Source organism: Aureococcus anophagefferens (genome assembly GCF_000186865.1).
Source record: "Aureococcus anophagefferens unplaced genomic scaffold AURANscaffold_4, whole genome shotgun sequence".
NCBI classification, from domain to species: domain Eukaryota; class Pelagophyceae; order Pelagomonadales; family Pelagomonadaceae; genus Aureococcus; species Aureococcus anophagefferens.
In genome coordinates, this window is record NW_008705564.1 from 247,608 (window position 1) to 261,631 (window position 14,024).

At 70.2% G+C, this 14,024-nt stretch overlaps 3 protein-coding genes across 3 annotated transcripts; 2 read left to right on the forward strand and 1 right to left on the reverse strand.

The window, feature by feature from the left end:
• Positions 1–620: 620 nt before the first annotated feature.
• AURANDRAFT_22631 (hypothetical protein) lies at positions 621–1,673 on the reverse strand (the record flags this gene model as incomplete). The annotated part of the gene is made up of 1 exon (XM_009036456.1): positions 621–1,673. The coding sequence occupies one exon, from the start codon at positions 1,671–1,673 to the stop codon at positions 621–623; it is 1,053 nt and encodes a 350-aa protein (XP_009034704.1).
• A 6,451-nt stretch (positions 1,674–8,124) lies between these two features.
• On the forward strand, positions 8,125–9,478 carry AURANDRAFT_58729 (hypothetical protein; the record flags this gene model as incomplete). Its single annotated transcript, XM_009035964.1, has 3 exons — positions 8,125–8,490; positions 8,620–9,219; positions 9,287–9,478. 3 exons carry the CDS (start codon positions 8,125–8,127, stop codon positions 9,476–9,478), a joined length of 1,158 nt encoding a protein of 385 aa, XP_009034212.1.
• A 1,137-nt stretch (positions 9,479–10,615) lies between these two features.
• Positions 10,616–11,128, forward strand: AURANDRAFT_22351 (hypothetical protein; the record flags this gene model as incomplete). The annotated part of the gene is made up of 2 exons (XM_009035965.1): positions 10,616–10,867; positions 10,934–11,128. 2 exons carry the CDS (start codon positions 10,616–10,618, stop codon positions 11,126–11,128), a joined length of 447 nt encoding a protein of 148 aa, XP_009034213.1.
• Between the last annotated feature and the right edge of the window lie 2,896 nt (positions 11,129–14,024).

Consider the following 14,024-nt stretch of genomic DNA (forward strand, 5'->3'; position numbering starts at 1 on the left):
ACAGACAGGTCCACCAGCGCCGCCGCCTACCGAAGTTTCATCGTTTCCCCGGTCAAACGCTCTCGAAAATCGTCATGGCCAGAGGACGCTGGTCGCCGCCCGAGCGCCGGGTCCCACTTGTCGCGCCAGAAGTCGCGCACGTGGAATCGCCACAGGTTCTCGTCGGCCGCGGCGTCGCGGAGGGTTCGCGACGCGCGGCCGCAGGCGGCGAGCGACGCCGCGGGCACGAGCGACAGGACGTGCGTCGCGAGCTCCGGCGGCAGGCGCGCCCACGGCGCGAAGGTGCGCGTGTCGACCGGCGGCTCCGGCTCCACCTCTATTTCTTCTGGCGGCGCGTCGTCCGCTGCTGCTGGCGCCGCGCGCCGGAGCAGGCGGCTCATGCGTCTCCACATGGGCGACCACAGCGCGCGCGGCGGCTCGCGGACCAATTCCTGCGGCTGGTCCGGCGCCTCACCCTCGTCGAAGCCGTCCATATCACCTCCGAAGCGAAACTTCACTTTGAATGCAACATGTACTTGAGAGGCCGCCGCAGCGCCGTAAGCAGCGCCTGCGGTGCGCGTGTTTCCGTGTGCACTCGGCGAGTCCGAGTACGGCGACGCGACGTTAGCACCCCCCTCCCCCTAGGCGATCTCGCCGAGGTAGACGGTCTTGTCGGAGGATGCCGAGCCGAGGATGGGCTCCTTCGGGTGGAAGTCGACCTCGTTGACGGAGCCCTTGTGGCCCGGGAGGTAGTAGAGCTCCTCGGCCGTGGCGACGTCCCAGACGTGGACGACCTGGTCGCTGGAGCCGCACGCGACCTTCTCGCCGTCGCTGGACCAGCTGCAGCGCAGGAGGTTCTTGTGGAAGTCGTGCTGGTGGCCCACGAAGGTCGTCAGCAGCCGGTCCTCGCCCGCGGCGGGCTGGACGTCCCAGCAGTGGAGCTTCGCGTCCATCGCGTTGCTCAACAGCTTCGTGCCGTCCGGCGACAGCGACAGGCCCGTGATCGTGTCCGCGTGGCCCCGCAGCTCGTAGACGACGTCGTCCATGCGCAGGTCCCAGCACTTGACCGACTCCTCGAGGCCGCCGGCGAAGACGCGGGACGCGTCCTCGTCGAAGCAGACCGCCGTGACCGCGTAGTCTCCGGCGAGCGTCTTGACGGACCGGCGCTCGCGCGCGTCCCAGAGCACGCAGCAGCCGTCGTCGCCGCCGCTCACGAGCGTGTCCTCGGACCGCGCGGCCCGCACGGCGTTGACGACGCCGCCGTGGCCCGCGTACTTTTTTTTCCGCTTGCCCGCGTGGCAGTCCCAGAGCGCGACGGACTCGTCCGCGGACGCGCTCGCGAGCGTGCGGCCGTCGCGGAGCCAGGAGAGCTCTAAAACCGCGTTCTTGTGGCCCCGGAGCACGTTGTAGTTCGCGCAGTCCCCGTAGACCTCCCAGAGGTAGATCGCGCGCTCCGCGCCGCCCGACGCCGCGAACTCGCCGGTGGGGCCGAAGCTGAACGCGTAGACCGCCGCCTCCTGGCCCGTGAGCAGCATGATCGGCGCCTGGAGCCCGGACGTCCGCGGCTCCTCCTCGTCGTCGTCGTCGTCGTAGAGGCTCAGCTGCGCGTTGCCCGCCGTGACGGACGTCGCCGGGATGATGAGCTCCGTGCGCGGCCGCTTCGCGACGTGTTCGACCAAGTCCGTGGACGACATGGTGGGAGTCGTGGGTCCTTCGGGCGGGCGGCGGGCGGCGATGCGCGCGGCCTTGGAGTCCGGCGAGGCGGCGCGGCTCGGTGGTGCTCCTCGGCGAGCCGCGCGGCTGTGGCGGTGCCTATCCAGGGGGGTCGTGGGGTACAATTTTACCTTGGCCGCCGAGCCAGGTGGCGGCCGGAGGCCGCCCCCTAACCGTCGCGGCGGAGGTCGGTCGTGAGGGTGGCGAGGGCGGCGCGGTCCGCGAGGCGGCGCGCGTCGTCTTCGAGTCGGTGGGAGAGGGCGCGGGCCTTGGACTTCCAGGTGCCGTCGGCGAACTTGAGGCCGGACTCCGAGATCAGGTAGCGCGCGCGGTACTTCGCGGCGGTGGTGCCCCACTCGCGGTGGAGCTCGTTGCTGAGCAGGGCTTTTGCCTGGTCGGGGCACGCGCAGCCCATGGGGATCCAGCTAGGGACGGGTGATGCTCAGGTGTGATGCCCAGGTGTGTTGGTGTGATGCCCAGTGTGACCCTCGGTCCGCGTGTTTTCGGGCCCCGGGTGTGATGCTCGGTGTTTTGGCCTGGGCCGAGCGGCGAAATTAAAGTGCAACCCGGAGTCAAACAAACGCGCAGGCTTGTTTCTGGCCACCCGATCGGACGTTGCTATTACTGCACCGATTTCCGATGCTATGGCCCGGCCCAGAGGCTGCGCCGGACGGCGTGCCGGCTTCCGGTCGCGCTCGTCGCGGCCCTGGCGTGGCGCCCGCGGCGTGCGGTGCGCGCTGGGCAGCCCTCGTCGGGCCGTGGGCGGCGGCGGCGGCGCGGGTCGGGCTGCCACGCGGTAGGCGTCTGGTCGAGGACTGGCGCCACTGCGGCGACGCGCGGTTGTTCCGACACGTTCTCCGGCGTCTATGCCGGCGGGGTTCTCGCGCGCAGGGGCGCGGGGCGGCCCAATGGCGATGACTTCTTTTTTTGAGAGTTTTAACGAATGCTCGCACCTGCTCATCGCGGTCGTCGCGCCGAGGTCCGATTTGAAGAACGATCGCCGCAGCTGCGACGCCTCGCGCGCCGCGTGCGGGGTGGCGTCCCCTGGCGGAAGGACTACCAGGTCGTCGCCACCGTCATCGTGACCGCCGCGCCGCGCGCCTCCCTGCCGCGGCAGTTGGAAATCCACTGGGACGTCGCCTACCGATGATGTAGTAGCCATCTAGTACAGACTACCTCGGGCGAGTGTGATGCCCAGTTCTGGTGTGATGCCCAGGTGTGAGTGTGATGCTCAGGTGTGTGATGCCCAGTGTGGTGATGCCCACGCTTCACTAGAAGTGAGACCGAGTCGGCGTGTCTCCTGGTGGTTCGAGGCAGAAATCAGCGGTGGCCGTGGTGCAATCGTCACTCGCGTTCACGCTACTTCGACCCCCACAAGTCTTGGTTCCCGAATGGTGATGCCCTGGACGCCTGAGATAAGCGGCTAGATCTGTACGGATCTTGAGCCGATTGCCCTTCGCCACGTGGAACGACCCCATGTACCGCCATGGCCTCAAGGATGTCGAGACGGGGCGCACCTTACCAACGGTGGTGTAAGGTACGATGACGTTCATCGAAGGCGCCATTTGCACGTGGTCAGACAGGGGCTCGTATGAAAATATTGTGAGGTGGTTTTGCAAGCAGACCTTATACTTCAATGGGCTCATAGCACGACGTGGGCCTGTGGTTCCACATACGAACGTTACAAACATGACCAGATGTCGGGATGGTGCGTTTGAGCGACATTCATCTTCCAAATTATCCCAGTAATTCTGCAATGTACGCCCATCAATTTTCGTTACCATGGGCCAACAGTTCATGCAACATTCGTCGACCTCGCACGCATCATTCTTATGCCTCCAGCGTTCGCATTTGTTGTCCTTCCACATGCACGAATTTGTTGTCCTTCCACATGCACGAGCCAGCACAATGTCGATACTTGGCGACCATACAACGCGAGCCTTGTCGAAATGGCGAGGATACTAGACGCCACGAGGTGGGCATGCGAGACTGTTGGGCGAAAGCGTACTCCTCAAGACCATACTGGTTGAATAATAGGTTTCGGTTAATTGAGCCCACGGGTAAACGCTCGGGCTTTGCGATGACGCCATGTTTGGTGTTTTGCGTACTACCGTGCTGAGTCCTCGAAGAATCTTTGCCCACAACGCGATGGTTTTTGAGCATTGCGCTGATTCGGTTTTGCGGAGTAGTTTTGACCGTCTTGCTCTTTGTAGTTTTGATCGTCTTGCCCTCGCCCGGCTGGAGCGCGCGGCGCCGCGCGGCCGGTTGGAGGAGGTCCTCAAAGACCGGGTCGCCCTTCCCGGCGTCGAACTTCTCGATCGGTGACTTGGCCGTAACGGACTCCGTGGCCGCGGCGACGATCAGGGGGAAGACGAGGAGCGCAGGGGAGATCTTCATGGTTGAACTCGCGATGCCTGCGGGCGGCTGCGGGGTCGGGAACGCGTTCCGCGGCGACGATCGACGGACGCGCGCGTGTGTCGGCGATGGTCTCCGCGCCAGGCGAGGCGTGCGCAACGCGCCGCGGCGCGCGGCGACGCCGGGGTCTCTCTCTCGCGCGCGCGACCTCGTCGTCGAGCGGAAAGACCGGTCGGGCGTCGGACGGCGTCGGACCGGCTGCGCGGCACGCGCCGCCGGCCGCCCAGGCCGGCGGTGGCCGGGGTCTGCCCGTCCCCCCGACGGGGGGCGCGGGCGGGCTACGGCGCGCCGCGAGGCCATACGAGCGCACGGCGGAGCCGTTTGATTCGCTCGTCGCCCGGGCGCCAGGTCGAACCGTCGAGCGAGGGAGAAGGTGTTGGTCACCATGTCGGGACGCGGGGCGGCACTATAAGGATGAAGCGGGCGGGGCGGCTCGCGTCTTCGAGGCGCACGGCAAATTTACCCGCTTGAGGAAAACCCCTCGCCGCTGCCTCCGCGCGAGCTGTGGCTCTCTCTCTCTAGCGCATTAGGCGACGCACCCCGAGGCCTACCCCGCCTACGCGCCTGCCTTGGCTCTCTGCTGGCACCAGGGGTGGCGAGGAGTGGCGAGGCCCGCTCATGGGCCGCCTCGCATGAGGCGTGCGTGCTGGACGCCGCGACCTGCGCCGCGGGCGGCTTCGCGCGGGAGACGCGGGACGCGTGGCGCGCCATCGCGGACGCGACGCGCGCGCCCTTCCTCGACCGCATGAACGGCGCGCTCGCGGCCGACGCGGACGGCAGCGATCGCTTCGTAGATCTAGGTACCTCTCCCGAGAGCTCGGCGCCACCCGACCTCCTGCAGGCCTTCCCGCAGCCTAAGGTCCCGCGCGGCCGGCGGCGACGACGACCGGGCGAGCCCGGCGCGGTCCCCGCTCATGGGCCCCGGTCCGCGACGGACCCGCGCCACGTGGCTCGCGCGGGCCCGCTTAAAGTTCTTCGATGTAGGGCAGGAGCGCGTCGTAGGTCGCGTCGAAGACGCGCGCCGCGTCGGCCTTGAAGCCGTCGGGGAGCGGCGGCGCGCGGCCGCAGAGGTCCGGCGACGGCGCCTGGCAGCCCGCCCCGGGCGAGAGCGCGCCCGCGGCGAGCGAGAAGCGCGCGCCGGAGACGCGCGTCAGGTCCGCGCGGACGTCGCGAGGTGCGCGACCCCCCGGCGCTGCAGGCGAGCGGCAAAGCCCGCGGCGCACCACCACAGCGGCGGTTCGCGCGCTCGAGCTCGCGCGCGACCACCAGCTCGAACGCGACCGACGCGCGCACAAACATGGCCGCCGTCGTCGCGTCGCAGCCCTTCGAGGTCGGGCAGCGCGTCAAGGACGGCGTCGAGTTCCGCGGCACGGTGCGCTACGTGGGCCCCGTGGTCACGTCGAAGAAGGATCCCGGTGCGATCTGGGTCGGCGTCGAGTGGGACGACGGCACGCGCGGGAAGCACGACGGCTCCGTCGTCGACGACGCGACGGGCGAGCGCGTGCGCTACTTCCGCTGCGGCGCGACGGCGGGGTCGTTCGTCAAGCCGTCGAAGGTCGACGGCGGCGGCGGCCTCGTCGCGGCGCTCCGGGCCAAGTACGTCGGCATGGACGCGCCCGTCGAGGCGCCCGGGGGCCACTTCGAGCACAAGGCCTACACGAAGCGGGGCAACACGAAGGCCATCGAGTTCTGCGGCGAACTGAAGGTGCGCGCGGAGCAGCAGCTCGACGAGGGCCGGGTCGACGCGGCCATGCTCCGCTGCCGCGGCGTCCGGGGCCTGGGCGACGTCGGTCCGGGCGACTTTGCGCAGCTCGCGACGCTCGTCGCGCTGGACCTGCAGTGCAACCTGCTGCGGCGCTGGGCGGACGTCGCGGAGATCGTCGACGCGTGCCCGTCGCTGAGGATGTTGGACGTGTCGGGCAACGCGCTGGGCTGGGACGGCGCGGGCGACCTGGGCGCGCTGGCCAAGCTCGAGAGCCTCGCGGCGAACGGCGTCGGCCTCCGGGGCTGGGCCGACGTCGCGCGCCTGGGCGAGGCGTGCGGCGGCCTCCGGGTGCTCCACGTCGCGAACAACGACGTCTGCGCGGACGGCGTCGGCGCCGCGCCCTTCCCGCGGCTGGAGCTCCTGGATTTGGCCGCGACGGGGCTCGCGGACGCGGCGCCGCTGGCCGCGCTGCCGAGGCTCGCGGAGCTGCACGCGTCCGAGAACCCGGAGCTCGCGGGCCTCGGAACGTCCGTCTTCGCGGGCCTCGAGGCTTTGGCGTTGTCGGGCTGCGGCGTCGAGCGCTGGGCCGACGTCGACGCGCTCGTGGCGTCGTGCCCGAAGCTCGGCAAGCTGCGCTTCGGCCGCGACAACGCCGTCACGGCGTCCCTCGGCGCGTCCGAGGCGCGCGCGCTCCTCGTCGCGCGCCTGCCGACGGTGCGCCACCTCAACGGCGCCGACGTGAGCCGCAAGGAGCGCGTCGAGGCGGAGAAGCGCTACGTGCGCATCGCGACGGCCCAGGTCGCCGGCGGCGCGCCGGCGTCCGACCACCCGCGGCTCGCGGCGCTCGTCGCGAAGCACGGCGACCCGAACGACGCGCCCAAGGACGCGGCCGCGGGCGCCGGCGGCCTCGCGGCGAACCTCGTGCAGGTCACGCTCCGCTGCGTCGCCGCCGAGGCCTGCCACCTCGAGCCCGTCACGAAAAAGCTCCCGGGGTCCGCGAAGGTCGCGCTCGTGAAGCGCCTCGCGAAGAAGCTCTTCAAGCTCGGCGACGCGGACGTCGTCCTCTACTTCAAGCCCGAGGCCGACGCCTGGCCCGTGACCCTCGACGACGACGCCATGACCCTGGCCTACTTCGGCGTGCCCGACGGCGCGACGATCGACGTCGCGGACAAGCTCGACGAGGGCAAGGAGAACGCGGGCGACCAGTAGGGGGGCGGTTTTAAGGGAGCCGGACGATCCCGGCCGCCCCGGGCCGCGCGACGACCTCGACCGTCCGCCGGCCGGCGTCGCGGTCCGCCAGCGCGGCGACGCACGCGTCCGCGAGCTGGCCCCGCGTGACGCCGCAGGCGGCGCCGGAGGACGCGAAGAACGGCGACTTGCAGGACACGCGGCTCAGGCCCCGGGCGTCGTCGGCCTCGCCGAGGAACCGGTCCTCGCCGGCGAAGACCAGACCGCCCTGCGCGTCGTCGACGAAGACGCCGGGGCGGAGGATCACGAAGTCGAGGGCGGACGCTCGAAGCCGATCTTCGGCGGCGCGCTTCGCCTCCACGACGTTGCCGAGCTTGTTGAGCATGCGGTAGCTGAGGTTCGCGCGCCGCGCCGCTTCCGCGCCGGTCAGCAGCGACGACACGAGCACGAAGCGGCCCGGGAGCCTTGCTTTTTCTGCCGCATCGACGAGCGCGACGACGCCGTCGCGGTCGACGGCCAAGGCGGCGCGCCGGTCCGCGTCGGCGTCAAAGGTCGGCACGAAGCCCACGTCGCAGACGACGTCGTCGACGTTTCGGAGCGCCGGCGCGAGCGACGCGGCGTCGGTGAGGTCCGCTTCGACGACTCTGAACGACGCCGCGCCGGCGACGTCGCGCCAGCGGCTCGCGTTGCGCACGAGGGGCACGACCTCGTAGCCCGCGGCGGCCAAAGATCTCACGACCTCGCGACCGCTGCGACCCGACGCGCCGGCGACGAGCACGCGGCGCGGCGGCGCGGCCGCGGCGCGAGTGCCTAGTGCCGCGCTCACCGCCGCGCAGCCCGCCGCGAGCGCCTTCCTGCGCTCGACGCGCAACGCTGATGGCTCGATGCGCAATGTTGTATCGATGCGCAATGCAAATAGGGCCGAGCATTGCAGCGCAAAAATGAGATGGCGCATGCTTGCTTTTACTCTGCTTCAGATCAACTTGACGTACAAGAAAGCTCGTTGCCGCGCTTTCTCAATCACGATGCTTCTCTCAACACGGAGCCTCCGGAGCCTCCGAGCCCCTGTCCGGCGCCTGCTCTCGAGCGCAGCCGCCCTGGACTCGGAAGGCGCGACGACGAACATGTACAACCCGACGGAAGAGCACGGGGCCCTGCGCCAGATGGTGCGCCAGTTCGCGGAGCAGGAGGTGGACCCGCAGCGCGCCGAGTACAACGAAAAGGAGCACTTCAACCGCGCGCTCTTCGCGCGCTGCGGCGAGCTGGGCCTCCTGGGCGTCACCGCCGACGAGTCCTGCGGCGGGAGCGGCATGGACGCCGTCGCGGCGTGCGTCGTCAGCGAGGAGCTCTCGGCCGCGGACCCGGCCTTCGCGCTGAGCTACCTCGCGCACGCCATGCTCTACGTGAACAACGTGAACGTGAACGCGTCCGAGGCCCAGAAGCGGCGCTGGCTCCCCGGCGCCTGCGACGGGTCCAAGGTCTGCGCGATGGTTACGTCCGGCGTCCCGCGGCCGCGACGACTTTCGAGAGACTTTGGCCGGGAAAAGGACGCCATCATGCACCTTCGAGAGACTTTGGCCGGGAAAAGGACAAAAACTCGTGAACGTCGTGCACCGTAGGCCATGTCCGAGCCCGGCGCGGGCACGGACGTGCTCGGCATGCGCACGGCCGCCGTCGACGCGGGGGACCACTACGTGCTCGACGGGTCCAAGATGTGGATCACCAACGGCTGCGTCGACTCCGAGACGCTCGGCGACGGCGCGCTGGTCTACGCGCGGACGGGGCCGGGCAAGGCGGACGTGAGCCTCTTCCACGTGGGGCCGGAGACCCCGGGCTTCTCGCTCGGCCAGCGCATCACGGGCAAGCTCGGCATGCGCGCGTCGCCGACGGCCGAGCTCGTCTTCGAGGGCTGCGTCGTGCCCAAGGAGGATCTCGTCTCCGAGTGGAACGGCGCGGCGCTCTGCATGATGCGCAACCTCGAGCTCGAGCGCGTCATCCTCGCGGCCATGGCCGTGGGCATCGCGAAGCGCTGCGTCGACCGCATGGGCAAGTACGCGGCCGAGCGCGCCGCCTTCGGCCGACCCATCGCCGAGTTCGGCCAGATGCAGCGCCACGTCGCCGAGAGCTACGCGAAGCTCATGGCCGCGCGCGCCTACCTCTACGCTACGGCGGGGAACCTCGACCTCCGCACCGCGGGCAACCGCCTCGACACCGACGGCGTCAAGCTCTTCGCGACCACCAGAGTCGCTAGTTTCGAAATGATGAACACGACATCGTGTCTTGTAGGCGACGACCGTCGCCAAGGAGGTCGCCGACGCCGCGATCCAGGTCCACGGCGGCTACGGCTACGTCGCGGAGTACCAGGTCGAGCAGCTCTGGCGCGACGCGAAGCTCCTCGAAATCGGCGGCGGCACGCTCGAGAGCCACCACAAGAACATGATCCGCGACCTGGCGGACGGGCTGCCCGCGGGCGTCTAGCGTAGGCAACTTACCGCCGCGGGGCGAGGCGCGCGAGGAGCTCCGGCGGCGGCGCGTCGTCGCCCCACGGCGGCGGCGCGTCGTCGCCCCACGGCGGCGGCGCGTCGTCGGCCGGCGCGTCGGCGAAGAAGGCGGCCTCGTCGGCCTTGCGCGTCCGCTCGAAGAGCTGGAGCGCGGCGCGCTCCGCGGCGTCGAGGTCCGGATGAAAAAAATCGAAGTACAGAATCACCCGCGCCTCGTCGGAGTCGTTGACCGCCGCGTGCGTGAACGACGTCTGGAGCAAGGGCGCGAGCGCGCCGGCTTCCCAGGCCACGGGCGGCGCGCCGCCCATGAAGAAGAGGGAGCAGCCGCCGGGCACGATCAATCCCAGGTGCGCCGTCAGCAGGTAGTTGCACAAATCGCTGTGCGGCGCGACGTTCGACCGCGGGCCTTGCCGCGCGAAGAACGCGAGGCGCGTGCCCCCGATGTGCATGGCGCCGTCGAAGCCCTCGCCCTCGGCGCTGAGCACCGTCGCCAGCGCCGCGACGGTCCCGGGAAAAGCTTCCGCGGCGCCCGCCGCGAGCGCGCCGCCGGCCGCGAGGGGCACGCCGTCGTACTGCTCGCCGTAGTCGCCGCCAAAAAAAGGCTCGTGGCCGCCGCGCAATGCGGCCGCCTCGTACTCGGCCCGGATCGCCGGCGCCGCCGCCTCGAGGCCGCCGGCCCACGCCGGCCGCTCGTCGCGCCGCGCGGCCTCGCCGAGGCCCGGGTAGTCGCCGCGCGCGCGCAGCGTCTGCCCGCGGGCCTCGTAGAGCTCGTCGTCGTCGGCGCCGACCCACCGCTCCACGAAGGTGCGAAAGCGGGCCGGCGTCGTCGCCGCGGTCTGCCGGAGCACGGCCTCCGCCGTCTGTTGCTTCTGCAGCTGCCAGTTGCGGCTCGCGAGGCTCGAGAAGCGAGTTCTACGGCTCGCGAGACATTTGTGCGTGTTCTGGAGCCGCCGCTCGCAGCGTGCGAGGCGCGACAAGCTCGAGCTCATCGTGCGACACTTGCACCGCCAGTGGCAAAAAAACGACAGTGCCCCATCGTCGACCTTCGACGCAAGCAAAAAAGCTCCGCCACGCTGCGCCGGCCCGCGCCGCCCGCGCCCCCCGCCTCCGGACCATGAAGGCGAACCTCACGCTCGTCACCCCCGAGCGGCAGGCCGAGATCAAGGAGGCGTGGAACCTGATCGCGGAGAAGAAGCCGAGCCTGCGAAAAAAGGAAGTGTTCAAGGTCATGCGCGCCCTGGGCATGGCGCCGACGGAGCACGAGTGGAAGGAGATGTGGACGAAGATGGAGCCCGTCCACGGCAAGGTCGAGTTCCACGGCTTCTCGCACGCGCGCGCGCCGCGTCCGGGGATCGGCGCGCCGGCGGTCGGGGGACGCGCGCGCCCGCCGCAGGTCATGGAGGAGCAGCTCGAGGCGGCCTTCAACATGGAGAAGATCCAGGAGGCCTTCGAGCTCTTCGACAGCGAGCGGAAGCAGTACTTCGACGCGAACGACCTCGACCGCGTCATGCGGAGCCTCAACGAGCACCTGACCATGGACCAGATCAAGGACATGATCCTCGAGGTCGACTGCCAGGGCGACTACAGGATCAACCGCGACGAGTTCCTCGACATGATGGCGACATAGCGGCCGCTCTGTAAATACGTGAAGTGTGCGCGTCGGCGGCGGACGCGGGGATTCGACACCCCCGGCCAAAGCACGAAAAAGGCCTCGAACAACGACAGCCCCAAGCCGAGCCTGCCGCTTCACCTTCGGCGAGCGTCCGGTGCTGTGGCTTCGCGCCGCGGCCGGCTCAGTGGCGAGGCGAAGCGAGCCAACATCAGCTTGGGTCTGGAAAACGATGATGTTGATGCACCTCGGTTTGAACAAACTTGAAAAAAGCGACGGAGTATGAACACGAAAGCGGCGCGCGGCAAGGCGCCGGCGCAGCCCCCGGGGCTCGCGAGCCCCGCGGCGCGCGACGAGGCCTGGGCGGCGGGCTCGCAGCCGCAGAGCAACCTCTACGAGCGGCTGCCCCGGGCGGCCGTGGCGTCGACGTTCGTCTGCGTGGTGCTCTTCGCGTCGACGAACCCCCGCGGGGGCCCCTGGGGCTTCGGCACGCTGCCCTGGCTCGGGGCGCCCCGCGGCGGTCGGCCCGACGCGCGGGGCCCGCGCTTCGTGCCGCCGAGCCAGCGGAAGCGCGCCGAGGTCGAGCTCCGGCGGCGCCTCGAGGCCGGCGGCGCGGGCCCGGCCGCGCCGGCCGCGCCGGCGCCCGCCGGGGAGCGCGGGGCCTGGATCGACGCCTCGGGCCCGCGCCTCGGCGACGGCGACGGCGGCGCCGCGCCGCGGTCGCCGGAGGCCGCCGCGGAGGCCGCGGGCGAGTACGTCGGCTGCTTCAGCAGCGAGACGTGGTTCACGGGGCGGCGCTACCTCGGCGGGTCGCGGGGCGCCTACTACCGCCTCGCCGCCGCCGACGCCCTCCGGGGCCGCAAGCCCTACTTCGCCTGCGCGCGCCACGGCGGCGACGGCCACGGCTTCGTCTTCGACGCGCTCGCGGAGGACGCGCGGCTCGCGTTCCCCGAGGGCGACCTCGTCGCCGGCGGCTGCGAGCACGCCTGCGCCGACGACGCGTCCAAGCTCTGCGGCTGCACGGACGACGGCTGCACGGGCGCGCAGACCGCGGGCCAGGAGCACCACCGCCGCTGGGCCGTCTACCGGCTCCCCGAGGCCGCGGCGGCGCCGCCGCCGCCGCCGGAGCCGCGCGCGGCCGACGGCGGCGGCGACGGCGACGCCTGGACCCTGCGCCGCGAGCGCGCCGCGGAGGCGCGGCTCTTCGAGGCCGCGGCGGCGACGGCCTTCGGCCACCTCGGCTTCCCGGACCCGCAATAAGAATCAAAAGGCGAGCGGAGGTCTGTAGGGAGCGCGCCGGGGCGGGAGCGGCGGCCGGGAGGGAAGGGGGGGGGCGCCGGGGCCTACGCCTCGGTCTCGCTGCTGCTCGTCGTCGTCGCGGCGACGGTGAGGTCGTCCGTCTTCGTCGGGTCGTCGTCGCCCGGCTCCAGGTGCGACACGGGCGCCGACTTCGTGATGCACTTGCCCTCGCTGCAGAGGTGGAAGAGCACGTTCGACGTGTTGTAGCAGCCGTAGGTCATCATCGTCGACGTGCCCGCGTCCGTGAGGTAGCCGTCGAGCTGGATCGCGTCGCCCGTGGGCTCGACGGCGTAGACGTCGAGGGCGCCGAAGCCGACGCGGCTGCAGTGCCACTTGTTGCCCGCCGTCGTGAGGAGGTCCGTGTACGTGTCCACGGGCACCTCGTACTGCGTGAGGTCGAAGTGGTTGTCGTAGTACTGGTCGAAGCCGCACGACGGCGACGTGTACGAGGCCTCGTGGGCCTCGTTCTTCGCGTTCTCGAGGTCCTTGACGCCGAAGGTCGACGCGTAGCTCGACGTGTCCGTGCGCTGGATGAAGCGGATGGGCATCGCGGCCTCCGGGAGCCGGAACGTCTTCATCGTGAGCCCCTCGGTCTCGTCGCTGTAGAGGTAGTCGAAGTCGGCCTGGAGGATCTGCGTGTAGTACGTCGAGATGGTCTCGATGTCCGACGTCCCCTTGGAGATGGCCACGGGGATGAGGTAGTCCTCGCCCGGCGGGCTCGCGCCCGCGGACGAGATCGTGCTGTGCGGGAGGCGGACCATGTCGTCCTCGAAGATGGGGCGCTGGGCCTTGGCCTCCGGCGCGACGGCGGACACGATCTCGAAGTTGATCTGCGAGTCCGGAATGTGGACGATGAGCGAGAAGAAGGTCCGGCCCGTCGTGCCGCCGTCCGTCGTGTGGACGTCGCTGTTGTCCTTCCAGCGGAGCAGCATGTAGGCGACGCCGTCGCGCTCGAAGTCGTTGATGTAGGAGTCGAGCGAGTTCGCGACGAATACCGTCGCGAAGTCCATGAAGGCGTCGTACTCGCCCATGGTCCCGAGGCGCGCGTTGAAGTGCGCCTCGACCGTCGCGACGTCCGTGTCGCCCGCGGGCCGCTTCGCCGCGTTCACCATGTGGATGCCGAAGCACGGCGTCGCCTCGCCCTCGTTCGTCCCGTTGAGGGCCAGGCGCACGTAGCTGCCGCAGCCGCCCATGCTGTGCTCGCAGAGCGAGTAGTCCGTGAAGCCGCCGTCGGACTCGCACTCGACGGGGAAGTAGCTGCGGAGCCACTTGCCCGTCGTCGCGGGCTCGGAGACGGAGAACGTCTGCTTCGAGATGGTCAAGTTGCAGTACGCCGATTTCAGCGACCCGAGCTCCGTCGCCGTCGCCTCGACGGGCCGGCGCGTGAACGCGGCCGCGACGCCGCCCGCGAGCAGCCCCAGTCCGACGAGGCCCGCGGCGAGTTTCCGCGACGGCCGGTTCGTCACGACGATCGGTTCCTGTTCGACCTTGGCCGGGGCCGACGAGGCGAGGAGCGTCTCCTCCTCCATGGTCGCGCGCGGGCAGCAGCCGACGACGACGATGGGCAGCCCAAGTGCGCCCCTGAATCCACGAGCGCCAGTGCAGCTTTGTCCTA